The sequence below is a fragment of the Oncorhynchus gorbuscha genome, linkage group LG21 (genome assembly GCF_021184085.1).
Source record: "Oncorhynchus gorbuscha isolate QuinsamMale2020 ecotype Even-year linkage group LG21, OgorEven_v1.0, whole genome shotgun sequence".
NCBI lineage: Eukaryota > Metazoa > Chordata > Actinopteri > Salmoniformes > Salmonidae > Oncorhynchus > Oncorhynchus gorbuscha.
The window spans coordinates 59,385,328-59,407,118 of record NC_060193.1 but is presented as its reverse complement, the minus strand read 5'-3'; the positions used below and the strand labels follow the sequence as shown (position 1 = coordinate 59,407,118).

The following is a 21,791-nucleotide window of genomic DNA, read 5'->3' as shown; positions in this document are numbered from 1 at the left end:
CGCATGTCCATGATCTTATGTACCTTGTAAATAGGTGCGCTCTCGACAAGGACGGGAGGGGGGAGGGAAGACGAACGGGGGTGCGAAGAAAGGGCTTAACACAGGAGACATGGAAGACAGGATGGACGCGACGAAGATGTCGCGGAAGAAGCAGTCGCACAGCGACAGGATTGACGACCTGGGAGACACGGAACGGACCAATGAACCGCGGGAGTCAACTTACGAGAAGCTGTCGTAAGAGGAAGGTTGCGAGTGGAAAGCCACACTCTCTGGCCGCAACAATACCTTGGACTCTTAATCCTGCGTTTATTGGCGGCTCTCACAGTCTTCCCCGCAGACAAAGGCAGACCGGTAATGAAGTCTAAGGCGATGTGAGACCATGGTCGAGAAGGAATGGGGAGCGGTCTGAGACGACCGGCAGGAGGAGAGTTACCCGACTTAGTCTGCGCGCAGTCCGAACAAGCAGCCACGAAACGGCGCGTGTCACGCTCCTGAGTCGGCCACCAAAAGCGCTGGCGAATAGACGCAAGAGTGCCTCGAACACCGGGATGACCAGCTAACTTGGCAGAGTGAGCCCACTGAAGAACAGCCAGACGAGTGGAAACAGGAACGAAAAGGAGGTTACTAGGACAAGCGCGCGGCGACGCAGTGTGCGTGAGTGCTTGCTTAACCTGTCTTTCAATTCCCCAGACTGTTAACCCGACAACACGCCCATAAGGAAGAATCCCCTCGGGATCAGTAGAAGCCACAGAAGAACTAAACAGACGGGATAAGGCATCAGGCTTGGTGTTCTTGCTACCCGGACGGTAAGAAATCACAAACTCGAAACGAGCGAAAAACAACGCCCAACGAGCTTGACGGGCATTAAGTCGTTTGGCAGAACGGATGTACTCAAGGTTCTTATGGTCTGTCCAAACGACAAAAGGAACGGTCGCCCCCTCCAACCACTGTCGCCATTCGCCTAGGGCTAAGCGGATGGCGAGCAGTTCACGGTTACCCACATCATAGTTGCGCTCAGATGGCGACAGGCGATGAGAAAAATAAGCGCAAGGATGAACCTTATCGTCAGACTGGAAGCGCTGGGATAGAATGGCTCCCACGCCTACCTCTGAAGCGTCAACCTCGACAATGAATTGTCTAGTGACGTCAGGAGTAACGAGGATAGGAGCGGACGTAAAACGTTCTTTTAGAAGATCAAAAGCTCCCTGGGCGGAACCGGACCACTTAAAACACGTCTTGACAGAAGTAAGAGCTGTGAGAGGGGCAGCAACTTGACCGAAATTACGAATGAAACGCCGATAGAAATTAGCGAAACCTAAAAAGCGCTGCAACTCGACACGTGACCTTGGAACGGGCCAATCACTGACAGCTTGGACCTTAGCGGAATCCATCTGAATGCCTTCAGCGGAAATAACGGAACCGAGAAAAGTAACGGAGGAGACATGAAAAGAGCACTTCTCAGCCTTTACGTAGAGACAATTCTCTAAAAGGCGCTGTAGAACACGTCGAACGTGCTGAACATGAATCTCGAGTGACGGAGAAAAAAATCAGGATATCGTCAAGATAGACAAAAACAAAGATGTTCAGCATGTCTCTCAGAACATCATTAACTAATGCCTGAAAAACAGCTGGCGCATTGGCGAGACCGAACGGCAGAACCCGGTACTCAAAATGCCCTAACGGAGTGTTAAACGCCGTTTTCCACTCGTCCCCCTCTCTGATGCGCACGAGATGGTAAGCGTTACGAAGGTCCAACTTAGTAAAGCACCTGGCTCCCTGCAGAATCTCGAAGGCTGATGACATAAGGGGAAGCGGATAACGATTCTTAACCGTTATGTCATTCAGCCCTCGATAATCCACGCAGGGGCGCAGAGTACCGTCCTTCTTCTTAACAAAAAGAACCCCGCCCCGGCCGGAGAAGAAGAAGGCACTATGGTACCGGCGTCAAGAGACACAGACAAATAATCCTCGAGAGCCTTACGTTCGGGAGCCGACAGAGAGTATAGTCTACCTCGAGGAGGAGTGGTCCCCGGAAGGAGATCAATACTACAATCATACGACCGGTGAGGAGGAAGGGAGTTTGCTCGGGACCGACTGAAGACCGTGCGCAGATCATGATATTCCTCCGGCACTCCTGTCAAATCGCCAGGTTCCTCCTGAGAAGTAGGGACAGAAGAAATGGGAGGGATGGCAGACATTAAACACTTCACATGACAAGAAACGTTCCAGGATAGGATAGAATTACTAGACCAATTAATAGAAGGATTATGACATACTAGCCAGGGATGACCCAAAACAACAGGAGTAAACGGTGAACGGAAAATCAAAAAGAAATAGTCTCACTGTGGTTACCAGATACTGTGAGAGTTAAAGGTAGTGTCTCAAATTTGATACTGGGAAGATGACTACCATCTAAGGCAAACATGGGCGTAGGCTTGTCTAACGGTCTGAAAGGAATGTTATGTTTCCGAACCCATGCTTCGTCCATGAAACAACCCTCAGCCCCAGAGTCAATCAAGGCACTGCATGTAGCACCCGAACCGGTCCAGCGTAGATGGACCGACATAGTAGTACAAGATCTAGATGAAGAGACCAGAGTAGTAGCGCTCACCAGTAGCCCTCCGCTTACTGATGGGCTCTGGCCTCTTATTGGACATGAATTAACAAAATGTCCAGCAACTCCGCAATAGAGGCACAGGCGGTTGGTGATCCTCCGTTCCCTCTCCTTAGTCGAGATGCGAATCCCTCCCAGCTGCATGGGCTCAGTCTCAAAGCCAGAGGAGGGAGATGGTTGCGATGCGGAGCAGGGAAACACCGTTGATGCGAGCTCTCTTCCACGAGCCCGGTGACGAAGATCTACCCGTCGTTCTATGCGGATGGCGAGAGCAATCAAAGAGTCCACATCTGAAGGAACCTCCCGGGAGAGAATCTCATCCTTAACCACTGCGTGGAGTCCCTCCAGAAAACGAGCGAGCAGCGCCGGCTCGTTCCACTCACTAGAGGCAGCAAGAGTGCGAAACTCAATAGAATAATCCGTTATGGACCGTTCACCTTGGCATAAGGAAGCCAGGGCCCTAGAAGCCTCCCTACCAAAAACTGAACGGTCAAAAACCCGAATCATCTCCTCTTTAAAGTTCTGGAACTTGTTAGAGCAATCAGCCCTTGCCTCCCAGATAGCTGTGCCCCATTCTCGAGCCCGGCCAGTAAGGAGTGAAATGACGTAAGCAACCCGAGCTCTCTCTCTAGAGTATGTGTTGGGTTGGAGAGAGAACACAATCTCACACTGCGTGAGAAAGGAGCGGCACTCAGTGGGCTGCCCGGAGTAGCAAGGTGGGTTATTAACCCTAGGTTCTGGAGGCTCGGCAGGCCAGGAAGTAACAGGTGGCACGAGACGTAGACTCTGGAACTGTCCAGAGAGGTCGGAAACCTGAGCGGCCAGGTTCTCCACGGCATGGCGAGCAGCAGACAATTCCTGCTCGTGTCTGCCGAGCATGGCTCCTTGGATCTTGACGGCAGTGTAACGAGCGTCTGAAGTCGCTGGGTCCATTCCTTGGTCGGTTCCTTCTGTCATGCAGGTGATAGAGGACCCAAAAGCGACTTAACAGAAACAGAGTTTATTCAAGTCCAAACAGGGAATAACAGAAATCCTCTAGTCTGTAGAGGGGAATAACAAGAGAAGCGGCCACAGACTGCAGGTCGCTTCGGGTAGGCGCAGGCCGTAGTTGACAGAGACACCTGCTCACACGCAGCATCTGATGAAGGCAAAAAACACGACAGGACAGGGCGAAACACAATCTCAGCACGGTGAATACTAAACAAGGAACCGACGGGACAGGAACGGAACACAAAGGAATAAATAGGGACTCTAATCAGGGGAAAGGATCGGGAACAGGTGTGGGAAGACTAAATGATGATTAGGGGAATAGGAACAGCTGGGAGCAGGAACGGAACGATAGAGAGAAGAGAGAGCGAGAGAGTGAGAGAGGGAGGGGGAGAGAGAGGGATAGAAAGAGGGAAAGAACCTAATAAGACCAGCAGAGGGAAACGAATAGAATGGGGAGCACAGGGACAAGACATGATAATAAATGACAAACATGACAGGTGTATTCTGTCCTGATGGGGTGGGTGTGTTCTGTCCTGATGGTACAGGTGTGTTCTGTCCTGATGGTACAAGTGTATTCTGTCCTGATGGTACAGGTGTATCCTGTCCTAATGCAGTGGGTGTATTCTGTCCTGATGGGGTGGGTGTGTTCTGTCCTGATGGTACAGGTGGGTCCTGTCCTAATGCAGTGGGTGTATTCTGTCCTGATGGGGTGGGTGTGTTCTGTCCTGTTGGTACAAGTGTATGCTGTCCTGATGGTACAGGTATATTCTGTCCTGATGGTACTGGTGTGTTCTGTCCTGATGGTACAGGTGTATTCTGTCCTGATGGGGAAGGTGTGTTCTGTCCTGATGGTACAGGTGTGTTATGTCCTGATGGTACAGGTGTATTCTGTCCTGATGGGGAAGGTGTGTTCTGTCCTGATGGTACAGGTGTATTCTGTCCTGATGGGGAAGGTGTGTTCTGTCCTGATGGTACAGGTGTGTTATGTCCTGATGGTACAAGTGTATTCTGTCCTGATGGTACAGTTGTGTTCTGTCCTGATGGTACAGGTGTATTCTGTCCTGATGGGAAAGGTGTGTTCTGTCCTGATGGTACAGGTGTGTTCTGTCCTGATGGTACAGGTGTATTCTGTCCTGATGGGGAAGGTGTATTCTGTCCTGATGGTACAGGTGTGTTCTGTCCTGATGGTACAGGTGTATTCTGTCCTGATGGGGTGGGTGTGTTCTGTCCTGATGGTACAGGTGTATTCTGTCCTGATGGGGTGGGTGTGTTCTGTCCTGATGGTACAGGTGTGTTCTGTCCTGATGGTACAAGTGTATTCTGTCCTGATGGTACAGGTGTATCCTGTCCTAATGCAGTGGGTGTATTCTGTCCTGATGGGGAAGGTGTGTTCTGTCCTGATGGTACAGGTGTGTCCTGTCCTAATGCAGTGGGTGTATTCTGTCCTGATGGGGTGGGTGTGTTCTGTCCTGTTGGTACAAGTGTATGCTGTCCTGATGGTACAGGTGTATTCTGTCCTGATGGTACTGGTGTGTTCTGTCCTGATGGTACAGGTGTATTCTGTCCTGATGGGGAAGGTGTGTTCTGTCCTGATGGTACAGGTGTGTTATGTCCTGATGGTACAGGTGTATTCTGTCCTGATGGGGAAGGTGTGTTCTGTCCTGATGGTACAGGTGTATTCTGTCCTGATGGGGAAGGTGTGTTCTGTCCTGATGGTACAGGTGTGTTATGTCCTGATGGTACAAGTGTATTCTGTCCTGATGGTACAGGTGTGTTCTGTCCTGATGGTACAGGTGTATTCTGTCCTGATGGGAAAGGTGTGTTCTGTCCTGATGGTACAGGTGTGTTCTGTCCTGATGGTACAGGTGTATTCTGTCCTGATGGGGAAGGTGTATTCTGTCCTGATGGTACAAGTGTATTCTGTCCTGATGGTACAGGTGTGTTCTGTCCTGATGCTACAGGTGTATTCTGTCCTGATGGGGTGGTGTGTTCGGAACTGATGATACAGGTGTGTTCTGTCCTGATGGTACAGGTGTGTTCTGTCCTGATGGTACAGGTGTATTCTGTCCTGATGGGGTGGGTGTGTTCTGTCCTGATGGTACAAGTGCATTCTGTCCTGATGGTACAGGTGTATTCTGTCCTGATGGTACAGGTGTATTCTGTCCTGATGGGACAGGTGTGTTCTGTCCTGATGGTACAGGTGTGTTCTGTGCTGATGGGGAAGGTGTGTTCTGTCCTGATGGTACAGGTGTGTTCTGTCCTGATGGTACAGGTATATTCTGTCCTGATGGGGAAGGTGTATTCTGTCCTGATGGGGAAGGTGTATTCTGTACTAATGGTGCAGGTGTGTTCTGTCCTGATGGTACAGGTGTATTCTGTCCTGATGGGGAAGGTGTGTTCTGTCCTGATGGTACAGGTGTATTCTGTCCTGATGGGGCAGGTGTGTTCTGTCCTGATGGGGAAGGTGTGTTCTGTCCTGATGGTGCAGGTGTGTTCTGTCCTGATGGTACAGGTGTATTCTGTCCTGATGGGGAAGGTGTGTTCTGTCCTGATGGGGAAGGTGTGTTCTGTCCTGATGGGGAAGGTGTGTTCTGTCCTGATGGGGAAGGTGTGTTCTGTCCTGATGGGGAAGGTGTATTCTGTCCTGATGGTACAGGTGTGTTCTGTCCTGATGGTACAGGTGTATTCTGTCCTGATGGGGACAGGTGTGTTCTGTCCTGATGGGGAAGGTGTGTTCTGTCCTGATGGTACAGGTGTGTTCTGTCCTGATGGGGAGTGTGTGTTCTGTCCTGATGGGGCAGGTGTATTCTGTCCTGATGGTGCAGGTGTGTTCTGCCCTGATGGGGCAGGTGTGTTCTGTCCTGATGTTTCAGGTGTGTTCTGTCCTGATGGTAGAGGTATATTCTGTCCTGATGGGGAAGGTGTATTCTGTCCTGATGGTACAGGTGTGTTCTGTCCTGATGGGGCGGGTGTGTTCTGTCCTGATGGTGCAGGTAGTTATGTCCTGATGGGGCGGGTGTGTTCTGTCCTGATGGGGCTGGTGGGTTCTGTCCAGATGGGGCGTGTGTGTTCTGTCCTGATGGGGCGTGTGTGTTCTGTCCTGATGGGGCGGGTGTGTTCTGTCCTGATGGGGCGGGTGTGTTCTGTCCTGATGGGGCGGGTGTGTTCTGTCCTGATGGGGCGGGTGTGTTCTGTCCTGATGGGGCGGGTGTGTTCTGTCCTGATGGGGCGGGTGTGTTCTGTCCTGATGGGGCGGGTGTGTTCTGTCCTGATGGTGCAGGTGGGTTCTGTCCTGATGGGGCGGGTGTGTTCTGTCCTGATGGGGCGGGTGTGTTCTGTCCTGATGGGGCTGGTGCGTTGATCCATCCTGACGGGGTGCTTGCATTCCATTCATGCGGGTGTCTGCTATTCTAAAATATGGCTGAGCAATGCCACACCACTCACAAAATGTGCAGTCCGTCTTGGTCGTTTAAGTGGCCCAGAATTTTCTTTATTCATGTTTCTTCTCCATCGGCATCCAGGCTCTGGTCTTGTCATTTTGAGTCTCCAATATTATTCAAATGAGATACAATTAATTATGGCTAGCTCAGTGCCACTCACAAAATATCATCAAGATACGTAGGTCTAATACATCTTATAAAGATTCAAGATGCAACACTAATATGCATTACCAAATAAAATTGTTAGGAATTTTGTCCCTTATATACAGTACACACATATGCTGAAATGCTAAGGCTACCAGCTAGGCACACGTTATATTGTAATTCAATATGCATGGGGGTCTCGACTGAAGTATATTATGTGAAAAACTTGCATTACTAATACAAAAAGATAACTATATTTTAGCTCTTGCAAACCCTGACACAACTTTTCCCTGTGAGTTTGTACAAGCTCCCTGGCAAAACCATATAACAATATTTCATATTTCAATGAAACATGGTGAAGCCCCAAAATTGCCTTCGCTAGAAGCCTGTGTTTCAGACATAAGGAAGTGGATGGCTGCAAACTTGCTACTTTTAAACTCGGACAAAACAGAGATGCTTGTTCTTGGTCCCAAGAAACAAAGATCTTCTGTTGAATCTGACAATTCATTTTGATGGTTGTACAGTTGTCTCAAATAAAACTGTGAAGGACCTCGGCATTACACTGGACCCTGATCTCTCTTTTGACGAACATATCAAGACTGTTTTAAGGACAGCTTTTTTCCATCTACGTAACATTGCAAAAATCAGAAACTTTCTGTCCAAATATTATGCAGAAAAATTAATCCATGCTTTTGTTACTTCTAGGTTAGACTACTGCAATGCTCTACTTTCCGGCTACCCGGATAAAGCATTAAATAAACTTCAGTTAGTGCTAAATACGGCTGCTAGAATCCTGACTAGAACCAAAAAATGTGATCATATTACTCCAGTGTTAGCCTCCCTACACTGGCTTCCTGTTAAGGCAAGGTCTGATTTCAAGGTTTTACTGCTAACCTACAAAGCATTACATGGGCTTGCTCCTACCCGTCTTCCGATTTGGTCCTGCCGTACATACCTACACGTACGCTACTGTCACAAGACGCAGGCCTACTTATTGTCCCTAGAATTTCTAAGCAAACAGCTGGATGCAGGGCTTTCTCCTATAGAGCTCCACTTTAATGGAATGGTCTGCCTACCCATGTGAGAGACGCAGACTCATCTCTTCAGTGGGTCATATGATTGAGTGTAGTCTGGCCCAGGAGTGTGAAGGTGAACGGAAAGACTCTGGAGCAACGAACCGCCCTTGCTGTCTCTAATCATTTAAATCATTTAAATGTCTGCTACCTGTAGGATAAGCACCAGGAGAATATGATATGCAATTATGTGTCTCTTTTCACGTGATCTTTTGAGTAACATAGAGCTTTAACCTTTTCTCTCCTTCTATTTAATTTCTCTTTCAGGACATTTTGCTTTTGTGAGGTGTAAGAATAGATGCACTGCAAAAATCTTCCAAACATCTGATATTCTACGTGAAGAGGCAGTTCCTATCAGACAGCTGCACGATCTTAGGTCAGGAGTAACCATTCTAGCCAAGTGGTCAGACGGAACATTTTATAAGGCCACTGTTGAATACATTGGGCAGCCAGACCAGATTGAAAAAAAGGTTTGAAAGAAAAACCATGACAGATTCTTAGATATGGACAAGCAAGAGAAGGGCTTCCCACCTCAACCAACAGTACATCAGTCACCCACATCTGAACATTTAAGCTCAGTGTCCAAGTGACACTGTAATAATTGAGGAGCCCACTGTCTGAACATGGTGAAGATGTCAGATCAATACCTACTCTCTGCAGACAAAACACAGCCTGTCCATCTCTATGGTGGTAATGCACCCTCCCTGGTGAGACAGCATCAACCAGCCCCAATTGAACAACATGCACCAACCCCAGTTGGACAGCATTCCCCAACCCCTATGGGACAGGACACACCCACCCTGGTGAGACAGCATCCACCAGCAGAGCAGGGACATCTTTCCTTAGCCCCAGTGGGACAGCACTCACCAGCCCCCAATGGATGGAATTCACCAGCCCCTGTGGGACAGCATGCACCAGCCCTCACTGGATGGAAAGCACCAGCCTCAGTGGGACAGCACGCACCAGCTCCATTGTGACAGCACGCACCAGCCACACGGCAGCTATATGATGGTTGCAGGGATGAGGAGGAAGTCATTTTGAGAATAGGTAAGTAATTAATATCATGTCACCTATCAAACTTTATTTTGTGAAGTTGAATTGTAAATCATTTTGAAAAAATGATCCAACCCCATTTCTGGTGTTTGTTTTTTTTTACATTTGGAAGAGTGATTGGGCCTTGAACACATAATAATGAATGTACTGTATGTGCTATTGTCTCATCTCAGACCCAGTCCAGATCCGAGAGCTGCACGCTCTCATTGACATCGTTGGAGAGCAACACTGTGAGCTACAGGAGAGAAAGCCATCGGTGCCGTCCGGCGAGCAAGAGCTGTTTCCTGACAGTGGCATGTTCCTCTCATCCTTCCACCTTGCTGCCATCCATCAGGCATCTAGGCAACATTTCTTGCATCTGTTCCATATCCTTTTTGACCGATTCTTTCTCAGTGGAAGACTGTGTCAATTCATTTGCCTTTGGACGCCATGGTAAGATCCCAGAGAGGAAGCGAGTCCTCGACCGGAAGAAGGTCAGCGGAATTCTAAGTATTTTCTCAAAGCTGGGTTACTTTGTTACTTAACTGCCTACAGTCACTTAGGATTGATGGGAATGAAAAGTGAGATGCTTTGTTCATATAATAAGCACTGTTGAATTCATTTGTTGAACTGTATCAGTTTTCATTCTTGTTTTGAACAGCTAATCATTAATACTGCAAATGAATGCTAACAAATTAAATTCTCAATTGTCTCATCTCATTAATCAAGCTGATGTATAGCTTCTGTAGTAATTTTAAGAGAAATAAATGAGACGAGGATGATACGTTGCACATACAATGTAGAGATCTCCTTTATGGCTCATACTTCTTAGACATTTCTGAAATGATCCCCTCAGACAAAGATCATTAGACTAATAAAAGTCTCAAACTTGTCTCAGGAACTTATCATTATTGCTCCTTTAAAATAACAGAGGCAAGGATGAGCTCAACGGTATACAATGATGAGACCTCTGCTGATCATACTTCTCAAATACTGCTAAAACGATAATCTCAATTCAATTCATGTGTCCTATATATGTATCATAGAAGTCTCTAACATCTCAATATTTATCCTAAGGGGACTTTAGGAGCAATAACCCAGACACAAATGGTCACAGAATGATTCCAAATTGAGAAGCTCTAGGTAGTCACAAAAGATCTGGAGGATATCCGAGTGAACAACAGATTGTTTTCCTATGGGCAGTACAGTATAATACAGAGAAGTAGTATAGTACAGTATTGACTCAATTCCTCCTGCCTGTAACCCAGTGGATCATCCACTCTGTAACTAATTCCTAAGGTGAGGGCCACCACAACCGCAGGCAGTCCTAAAGGAGAGAATGTTGTTATTGCCTGCTAGTTTTGCATTTTATTTAACTAGGCAAGTGAGTTAAGAATGAATTCTTATTTCTAACGACGGTCTACCCGGCCAATCCCGGACGACACTGTACGCTGGCCTATGTGACTCCCAATCACAGTCCGATGTGAGACAGCCTGGAATCGAACCAGGGTCTGTAGTGATGCCTCTAGACCTGAGATGCAGTGCCTTAGACCTCTGTGCCACTCAGGAGCCCATGCATGCAGCCATATTCAGAGTATTCAGAAAGTATTCAGACCCCTGACCTTTTACACATTTTGTTACCTTACAGTCTTATTCTAAAATGGAATAAATACAATTGTTTCCTCATCAATGTAAAAACAATACCCCATAATGACAAAGTGAAAAGGTTTTTAGACATTTTGGCAATTGTATTTATTAGCTTCTAAATGAGAGAATTGGTTCTCATGAGTGAACTATGCTCAAGTCCGTGGCCCCGCCCATGTGAACAGACATCGGTTGTAAACTATGAAACACAGCCCTCTCTCCCAACTCTATATAAGCCCCTTTACGAAAATGTAACTTTCTGTTCCAAGGACGTGCGGACTTGAGGTCCCCATGTTGAAATGACAAAGACCACCTACAGAACTAAGCCAACATCAGCAAGAACCTAACGAAATTAGCATCGAATTTCAATGTGAAGGTGAAGACCTATACGCCGGAAGGATGAATTTCGACTATACCAGCCAGAATATAGCATGAGCTTAAAGTATGGCAACTTGGTATGAACTTTGAACTCTTATTCACTAAAGAAGTGATACCTCCTAGCCATTGCGTTAGCGCAGAAACTGTTGACGTGGTCTAGGAGAGGACGGACAGAGTATCACTCCTACCACACAACGACGGTACTACCAAGTATCCGTTCTACCACCAGACACCAACCGATCGAAGCGGAGCTCAGAGTAAATATTTATTGCATTTACCTTTTCCAAATGGACGGTAATTTAGAATGCATAAGATTCTGTATTTACGATAGAGTAGCTGCCTACAGCCCGATAGACAAAATATTTTTGTTCCTCAGTCTTCCCGCTCTTTCATTCAAAACCCCACCCCTTTCTTTGTGTAACCAGCCGTCATATCTGTTCCGTCCGCTAGGGACGTTTCCTTTATGACATAATTTGTAATATGATCCATTCTGTGTAGATGTAATTCTGTGAGATGATTTAGGTATTTAGTAAATAAACCAAATGTTGTATTGCTGATTCAGCTTGTTAGCCTGGGTTTGTGAAGATACCCAAGAATTTACAACTTTCAGATGAGACTGAATAAGGCGACGATTAAATATTGACTGCTATTGATATGATTACCAGGTCTTTAAGAGTTTATTCGGAAGATAACAGCTCTATAAACATGATGTCGTGGTGCCCCGACTTTCTAGGTAATTATTTACCTGATTATCTTAAATCAGGTAATATTCATTACAGAAAAATGATTTTATAGAACAGCATGTCATGTCACCTAATCCGGCATAGCCAAAGACACAACAACTGTATCCGTCACAGCACAGACAAAACATTAATCAATCATTCTAGAAACCAAACTTTAAAATTCATAAACCAAATTGTAAAATCAGTAAGGTCATATATTATTATTACAGAGTCTGCATTAACATGCAGGTACCAGATAATGATTTAGTATTGAAATTAAGGGGAAAGTACTATACATTGGTTTCAACACAACGCAAGTTCTCAACAGGATCAGTAAAGACAACAAAGTACATTTTTTGGAAAATAGATCAGACATGACTGGATGAATAAATTAGATACACATGGATGAATACTGTGAGGACCAGTCAACCAATAGCATTACCCTTCTCTGCAAAACATTATTTGTTGCAGCTGGAAAGGTACAGTACATGTTTTGGTAAACAGAAAAACATTTTTCCACTGGAGCAGGTGTAATTAGATCTCCAGATTTGAGGGTTATTTTTTATTTTTTAAGTGATAATTGTCTTGGAGGTCTGGATTAGAATTTGAGGCCACTAGAAGGTGTACTTTCTAGGACATGGGTTCGATGCTGAAGTACATGTAACACAAAACTAATCATATACTAAGAGAAAACTGTTCCAAGGAAAGGAAGTTGTTCCTTAAAGTAACCATAAGACAGATGAACCCAACTACAGAGATGACAAATGATGCCTTTACATTGACATTATTAATTCATGTAATTCATTCAATAATCTCTAATACGCAAAACTGCTACAGCATAGCCATTTATTGGTATTTAACAATGTACATCTCATTTAGAAACAATTGAATTGTTGAGTACTGTCAACATGAAAATGTGCATTTGACAGCAGCACACAACCATATGGATGCAATCTGACCACTGCTCTCGCCTTTCTCTTAACCCTTTCCGTTCAGCTCTGGATGGCTCCTCTCTTTAAGGCCACATCATGCCCTGATCTAGTCTTGGGTATGTCCCAATTATAACGCCTGCCTCCTGAAGTGTACACTCGTTCACTATTTCACCCACAAATCTAAAAACATTGGATTCGCAGAGGCACTGTCCATAGCAGGGATGGTGAACTGCTGGTCTGGTGTAGGCCCGCAAATACATTTCCAAAAATGAAAGGAAAAGAATGATGAACTCAGTCGGGTTCTCTAAGTTGTTGAAAGTTAGAATAGTAGAAACCACAAGGTGCAATTTCAATGTTTGGTTGTGCATCAGCAGTTTCTCTCTTGTTATGTCAGTCACCTGAGAGTCACTCAATTAGCCCATGTCAGCAAACATTTGTTTAGACTGGTAAGATAGTCTAGCCAGCGATCTAAAATTGTAGTAATCATGGTCGAATTACCAACTGGGGAGGGTCATTCTCACTCAGATATCATAATAAAAACTGCAAACATTTCTCTCCATCCTATAGTTGGGTGAAAAATTTCCAGAAATTAGCTAAAAAACTGCACATTTCTCTCCACCCAATTGCAAATTATTAGAATTCCATGAAATGAGTTAAGTTACAAAATCTCTCCTCGCCATGGCAAATTGTGTAGAATATCAGGAAATTAATTCTAAAACTAAAACTTTGTGCTCGCAAGGTTTCACTTGGGGCACCCAAAAGGCTAGGGCCGGCTCTGACTGTATGTGTGGGTATGGATGAGTTTATTTATTTAACCTTTATTTAACTAGGCAAGTCAGTTAAGAACAAATTGTTATTTTCAATGACGGCGTAGGCACAGTGCCCCTGAACAACTGGGGCAGGATAACAGATTTTTACCTTGTTAGCTCAGAGATTTGATCTTGCAACCTTTCGGTTACTTATCCAACGCTCTAACCACTAGGCTACCTGCCGCCCCAAGGTTAGGTAGACCCGCGAGCTACTGCGGCATGATGAGTTGATGTTTTATGGTCCCCACCCCATCAAAGGTGCCTATCCCTGGTCTAGTGGGAGTTTCTACCATATTTATTATTCCAGTCATTCCCTTTCAAATCAGTGAACAAGTGCAAACTTGTGGAGAAAGGAGAGATAATTGGAACATATGGCTAATACTGGCGTACTATCCCTTGCAGGACAGATTATGGCAGCCAGCTCCATAGATCAGGATGAGATATAAGAGGATGGGTTTCTAAAGGCAGCAGGACAGGTCAACATTAAACCCTGGAGTCTCAGATAGACAACTCAAGTCTTAATCTGTCCACAGGCACCAGAGCCAGGAGATGAGATAATGGAGGTTAGAGGGTTTACCAGGAAGACGACAGGACAGCCTGCTGAGTATTCCAATTAGTCCTACAACTATCAATTAGGGATGGTGAGATGGGGATGTAGAATTCAAATATAGATGGGCCTAGAAGTGGTGTCAAGCAGCAGCAGGCAGCAATAGTCATTCCTTGTCAGTTGTTTAAATAATTTAGTCCTCATTTCTTCTTCTTGTCTTGTGTGGAGGTGAACCAGGCGTCCAGCAGTTTCTTGCTGTAGTAGATCTGCCAGCCGTGCACCTGCACCGCGATCACCATCACCAGGTACATGACGGACACGGCAGAGAAGCCGAAGATGAAGCGGTAGGCCTTGCCGTGGCGGTACAGCAGCTGGGCCACCGGGAACATCTCCATGCCCCCGTAGATGAGCGGTGCTATGCAGAAGAGGCCGGCACTGATCATGGAGATCACCAGGTAGCTGATGTTGTTTTTGGGCAGGGCCATGAAGCTGAAGAGGGAGGGGATGATACTCAGCAGGTAGGGGTACTCCCACTGGTAGGGAGCAGCCACCACACTGTGGGACACCAGGTTCAGCTGGCTCACTGTCACCTGGGCAGCTAAGAGGAGCCAGATCAGAACATGGACGATGTTCAGCTTACGGATCTCGGACTTGAGGGCGACACTATTGAGAAAGACAGAAGAGAAGCACAAGAATATGTGATGTTTCAAATGGGTCACTGAGAACAAAACCTGTCATCTTGTTTTTATGTAGGCACTACACCCTAATCGCTCCTGTAAGCCGGTCTGGATAAGAGTGTCTGCTAAATGACTAAAATGCAAAAACATTCAAATGTTATTTTTTATTTCACCTTTATTTAACCAGGTAGGCTAGTTGAGAACAAGTTCTCATGTGCAACTGCGACCTGGCCAAGATAAAGCAAAGCAGTGTGAGGAGGTAGGCAATACATAGGCCATAGGTGTGAATAATTACAATTTAGCAGATTAACACTGGAGTGATAAATGATCAGATGGTCATGTGCAGGTAGAGATACTGGTGTGCAAAAGAGCACAAAAGTAAATAAAATAAAAACAGTATGGGGATGAGGTAGGTAAATTGGGTGGGCTATATACCGATGGACTATGTACAGCTGCAGCGATCGGTTAGCTGCTCAGATAGCAGATGTTTGAAGTTGGTGAGGGAGATAAAAGTCACCAACTTCAGAGATTTTTGCAATGAGAGCGAACCTCATCTGGTAGTGTGAGGCCACTCTCTCGCGGTGCTGAAAGTCACTTCCATCTGTGCCAGTAGCTCGAGGTCCAGCTCGGGAAGCCATGGTTACTGCCTGTCCAAAAAACTCAAAGTAAAACATGTCATTCATTGTTGGAGCTTTCTAAGGTGCTCATTAGTGCTCATTAGTTATTTCACAACTGCAGATAAGTATACAGCATAAGCTATCACTATCGAAGACATTGAAACCTAATGGCAGTCTAATTACATTAGACAACTAGCCTTTAAAATAACAGAACTAATACAATTTGTATGAAATTAGCAATACCAATGAATGAATAATTGCATTAGTCACATGCACTGTAAACAGGTGTAGACTAACAGTGAAATGCTTACTTACGGGCCCTTCCCACAATGCAGAGAGAAAAATAGAACAATAATAGAAAGATGATAACAAATAATAAATACACAATGAGTAACGATACTTAGCTATATGTACCAGTATACATTTTGTCGGTCCCCTCTACCCGGGCTCGAACCAGGAACCCTCTGCACACATCAACAACTGACACCCACGAAGCATCATTACCCATCGCTCCACAAAAGCCTCGGCCCTTGCAGAGCAAGGGGAACAACTACTTCAAGGTCTGAGAGTGACGTCACCGATTGAAACACTATTAGCGCGCACCACCGCTAACTATCTAGCCATTTCACATCGGTTACATATATACACAGAGTACCAGTACCGAGTCAATGATAACATGACTATATACACGGGGTACCAGTACCAAGTCAATGATAACATGACCATATACACGGGGTACCAGTACAAAGTCAATGATAACATGACTATATACACGGGGTACCAGTACCAAGTCAATGATAACATGACTATATACACAGAGTACCAGTACAGAGTCAATGATAACATGACTATATACACGGGGTACCAGTACCAAGTCAATGATAACATGACTATATACACGGGGTACCAGTACCAAGTCAATGATAACATTACTATATACACAGGGTACCAGTACCAAGTCAATGATAACATGACTATATACACGGGGTACCAGTAATGAGTCAATGATAACATGACCATATACACAGGGTACCAGTACCAAGTCAATGATAACATGACTATATACACAGGGTACCAGTACTGAGTCAATGATAACATGACTATATACACGGGAAACCAGTACTGAGTCAATGATAACATGACCATATACACAGGGTACCAGTACCAAGTCAATGATAACATGACCATATACACGGGGTACCAGTACCAAGTCAATGATAACATGGCTATATACACAGGGTACCAGTACTGAGTCTATGATAACATGGCTATATACACGGGGTACCAGTACCAAGTCAATTACAACCTGACAAAATACATGGGGTACCAGTACTGAGTAACGATGACTTGGCTATATAAACTGAGTACCAGTACCAAGTCAATGTAATTGAGGTTGATATTCAAATCAAATCAAATCAAATTTTATTTGTCACATACACATGGTTAGCAGATGTTAATGCGAGTGTAGCGAAATGCTTGTGCTTCTAGTTCCGACAATGCAGTGATAACCAACAAGTAATCTAACTAACAATTCCAAAAAAAAACTACTGTCTTATACACAGTGTAAGGGGATAAGGAACATGTACATAAGGATATATGAATGAGTGATGGTACAGAGCAGCATACAGTAGATGGTATCGAGTACAGTATATACATATGAGATGAGTGTGTAGACAAAGTAAACAAAGTGGCATAGTTAAAGTGGCTAGTGATACATGTGTTACATAAGGATGCAGTCGATGTTGTAGAGTACAGTATATACATATGCATATGAGATGAATAATGTAGGGTAAGTAACATTATATAAGGTAGCATTGTTTAAAGTGGCTAGTGATATATATATATATATATATATATATATATATATTTACATCATTTCCATCAATTCCCATTATTAAAATGGCTGGAGTTGGGTCAGTGTCAATGACAGTGTGTTGGCAGCAGCCACTCAATGTTAGTGGTGGCTATTTAACAGTCTGATGGCCTTGAGATAGAAGCTGTTTTTCAGTCTCTCGGTCCCAGCTTTGATGCACCTGTACTGACCTCGCCTTCTGGATGATAGCGGGGTGAACAGGCAGTGGTTCGGGTGGTTGATGTCCTTGATGATCTTTATGGCCTTTCTGTAACAACGGGTGGTGTAGGTGTCCTGGAGGGCAGGTAGTTTGCCCCCGGTGATGCGTTGTGCAGTCCTCACTACCCTCTGGAGAGCCTTACGGTTGAGGGCGGAGCAGTTGCCGTACCAGGCGGTGATACAGCCCGCCAGGATGCTCTCGATTGTGCATCTGTAGAAGTTTGTGAGTGCTTTTGGTGACAAGCCGAATTTTTCAGCCTCCTGAAGTTGAATAGGCGCTGCTGCGCCTTCTTCACGACGCTGTCAGTGTGAGTGGACCAATTCAGATTGTCTGTGATGTGTATGCCGAGGAACTTAAAACTAGCTACCCTCTCCACTACTGTTCCATCGATGTGGATAGGGGGGTGTTCCCTCTGCTGTTTCCTGAAGTCCACAATCATCTCCTTAGTTTTGTTGACGTTGAGTGTGAGGTTATTTTCCTGACACCACACTCCAAGGGCCCTCACCTCCTCCCTGTAGGCCGTCTCGTCGTTGTTGGTAATCAAGCCTACCACTGTTGTGTCGTCCGCAAACTTGATGATTGAGTTGGAGGCGTGCGTGGCCACGCAGTTGTGGGTGAACAGGGAGTACAGGAGAGGGCTCAGAACGCACCCTTGTGGGGCCCCGTGTTGAGGATCAGCGGGGAGGAGATGTTGTTGCCTACCCTCACCACCTGGGGGCGGCCCGTCAGGAAGTCCAGTACCCAGTTGCACAGGGCGGGGTCGAGACCCAGGGTCTCGAGCTTGATGACGAGCTTGGAGGGTACTATGGTGTTGAATGCCGAGCTGTAGTCGATGAACAGCATTCTCACATAGGTATTCCTCTTGTCCAGGTGGGTTAGGGCAGTGTGCAGTGTGGTTGAGATTGCATCGTCTGTGGACCTATTTGGGCGGTAAGCAAATTGGAGTGGGTCTAGGGTGTCAGGTAGGGTGGAGGTGATATGGTCCTTGACTAGTCTCTCAAAGCACTTCATGATGACGGAAGTGAGTGCTACGGGGCGGTAGTCGTTTAGCTCAGTTACCTTAGCTTTCTTGGGAACAGGAACAATGGTGGCCCTCTTGAAGCATGTGGGAACAGCAGACTGGTATAGGGATTGATTGAATATGTCCGTAAACACACCGGCCAGCTGGTCTGCGCATGCTCGGAGGGCGCGGCTGGGGATGCCGTCTGGGCCTGCAGCCTTGCGAGGGTTAACACGTTTAAATGTCTTACTCACCTCGGCTGCAGTGAAGGAGAGACCGCATGTTTCCGTTGCAGGCCGTGTCAGTGGCACTGTATTGTCCTCAAAGCGGGCAAAAAAGTTATTTAGTCTGCCTGGGAGCAAGACATCCTGGTCCGTGACTGGGCTGGATTTCATCTTGTAGTCCGTGATTGACTGTAGACCCTGCCACATGCCTCTTGTGTCTGAGCCATTGAATTGAGATTCCACTTTGTCTCTGTACTGACGCTTAGCTTGTTTAATAGCCTTACGGAGGGAATAGCTGCACTGTTTGTATTCAGTCATGTTGCCAGACACCTTGCCCTGATTAAAAGCAGTGGTTCGCGCTTTCAGTTTCACGCGAATGCTGCCATCAATCCACGGTTTCTGGTTAGGGAATGTTTTTATCGTTGCTATGGGAACGACATCTTCGACGCACGTTCTAATGAACTCGCACACCGAATCAGCGTATTCGTCAATATTTCCATCTGACGCAATACGAAACATGTCCCAGTCCACGTGATGGAAGCAGTCTTGGAGTGTAGAGTCAGCTTGTTCTGACCAGCGTTGGACAGACCTCAGCGTGGGAGCCTCTTGTTTTAATTTCTGTCTGTAGGCAGGGATCAGCAAAATGGAGTCGTGGTCAGCTTTTCCGAAAGGGGGCGGGGCAGGGCCTTATATGCGTCGCGGAAGTTAGAGTAACAATGATCCAAGGTTTTACCACCCCTGGTTGCGCAATCGATATGCTGATAAAATTTAGGGAGTCTTGTTTTCAGATTGGCTTTGTTAAAATCCCCAGCTACAATGAATGCAGCCTCCGGATAAATGGTTTCCAGTTTGCAAAGAGTTAAATAAAGTTCGTTCAGAGCCATCGATGTGTCTGCTTGGGGGATATATACGGCTGTGATTATAATCGAAGAGAATTCTCTTGGAAGATAATGCGGTCTACATTTGATTGTGAGGAATTCTAAATCAGGTGAACAGAAGGATTTGAGTTCCTGTATGTTTTCTTCATCACACCATGTCCCGTTAGTCATGAGGCATACGCCCCCTCCACTCTTCTTACCAGAGAGATGTTTGTTTCTGTCGGCGCGATGCGTGGAGAAACCCGTTGGCTGCACCGCCCTGGATAGCGTCTTCCCAGTAAGCCATGTCTCCGTAAAGCAGAGAACGTTGCAGTCTCTGATGTCCCTCTGGAATGCCACCCTTGCTCGGATTTCATCAACCTTGTTGTCGAGAGACTGGACATTGGCAAGAAGAATACTGGGAAGTGGTGCGCGATGTGCCCTTTTCCGGAGTCTGACCAGAACACCGCCGCGTTTCCCTCTTTTTCGGAGTCGTTTCCTTGGGTCGCTGCATGCGATCCATTCCGTTGTCCTGTTTGTAAGGCAGAACACAGGATCCGCGTCGCGGAAAACATATTCTTGGTCGTACTGATGGTGAGTTGACGCTGATCTTATATTCAGTAGTTCTTCTCGACTGTATGTAATGAAACCTAAGATGACCTGGGGTACTAATGTAAGAAATAACACGTAAAAAAACAAAAAACTGCATAGTTTCCTAGGAACGCGAAGCGAGGCGGCCATCTCAGTCGGTAGGGGTAAAGTGATTAGGCAACAGGATAGATAATAAGCAGTATCAGCAGCGTATGTGATGACTCAAAAGGTAGCTATTTGGTTACTATTTAACAGTCTTATGGCTAAGGGGTAGATGCTGTTCAGGGTCCTGTTGGCAGTAGGTACCGCCTGCCGTGCGGTAGTACAGATAACAGTCTTATGGCTAAGGGGTAGATGCTGTTCAGGGTCCTGTTGGCAGTAGGTACCGCCTGCCGTGCGGTAGTACAGATAACAGTCTTATGGCTAAGGGGTAGATGCTATTCAGGGTCCTGTTGGCAGTAGGTACCGCCTGCCGTGCGGTAGTACAGATAACAGTCATATGGCTAAGGGGTAGAAGCTGTTCAGGGTCCCCTTGGCAGTAGGTACCGCCTGCCGTGCGGTAGTACAGATAACAGTCTATCACTTGGGTGAATAAGGTCTATGCATTAGGCTAATAGATTAGTTGAGCCATAAATACAGAAATGACTTGTACAAAGCATAGCTGATCCTCCCTAGTTTTCCTGAAGGTTACCCAGTGAACTTGACAGTGGACACATGAGGATCATGGGCATGTGGATTAACACTAGCTTGGCTACCCTCTGCTTTCCTGTCCCCTTCTACTGGCTTATCAGATAACGCCAGGCCAGGCGAGGATGATTTCTAGTTAGCCAGTAAAATATTTAATTCCCCCCTGTGGACTATTTAGAAAGAACCCAGAGGTCCTTGTGTTAAGACATTCATTAACCGGCCTGATTCCAATACAGTTTTTTTTAAAGACAGACTTAGTTAGCTAGCAAGCATCATCAGCTATTTGTATGTAGTTTTTAAAACGACCAGCTGCTTGTAAACTAAACAAGCATATGCTCACAGTTCGTCCCGAACTGTCAGTGGGGAAATGCATGACAATGCAACGTTACAAGTCAAAATGTAAAAAGTCACCCAGACAATTTTAAAGTTACCAAGCTAGCTAGCATCACCAGCTATTAGTATGCAGTTTCTAAATCGACCAGCTGTTTGTACTAAACTAGCCTGCTTGCCAACTTAGTGGTACTGCTAGCTTAAGTCTCATTGGCGTAGACACCTGGCAAGAACAAACTGCAGCTAAAGTTTAGTTTTCTAGACATACGTTAATGTAATACTTACTGTATGTTCAGTACAACAGTAGTTGTTACACGCTCAATGACGAAACTCGGTGGACATTCCTCCTTTCTCCCGTAGACATGTGCAATACGGAAGTGTTGACTATTCAGTCTGTGATTGGACAGATGA

The 21,791-nt window shown here is 45.8% G+C and overlaps 1 protein-coding gene across 1 annotated transcript; it reads right to left on the bottom strand.

The window, feature by feature from the left end:
- Positions 1 to 12,869: 12,869 nt before the first annotated feature.
- LOC124008705 (protein jagunal homolog 1-B-like) lies at positions 12,870 to 21,791 on the bottom strand. The gene is made up of 3 exons (XM_046320214.1): positions 21,666 to 21,791; positions 15,552 to 15,661; positions 12,870 to 14,988 (listed from the first exon to the last, which is right to left on the bottom strand). The coding sequence occupies exons 2-3, from the start codon at positions 15,638 to 15,640 to the stop codon at positions 14,526 to 14,528; spliced, it is 552 nt and encodes a 183-aa protein (XP_046176170.1). The 5' UTR covers positions 15,641 to 15,661; positions 21,666 to 21,791; the 3' UTR covers positions 12,870 to 14,525.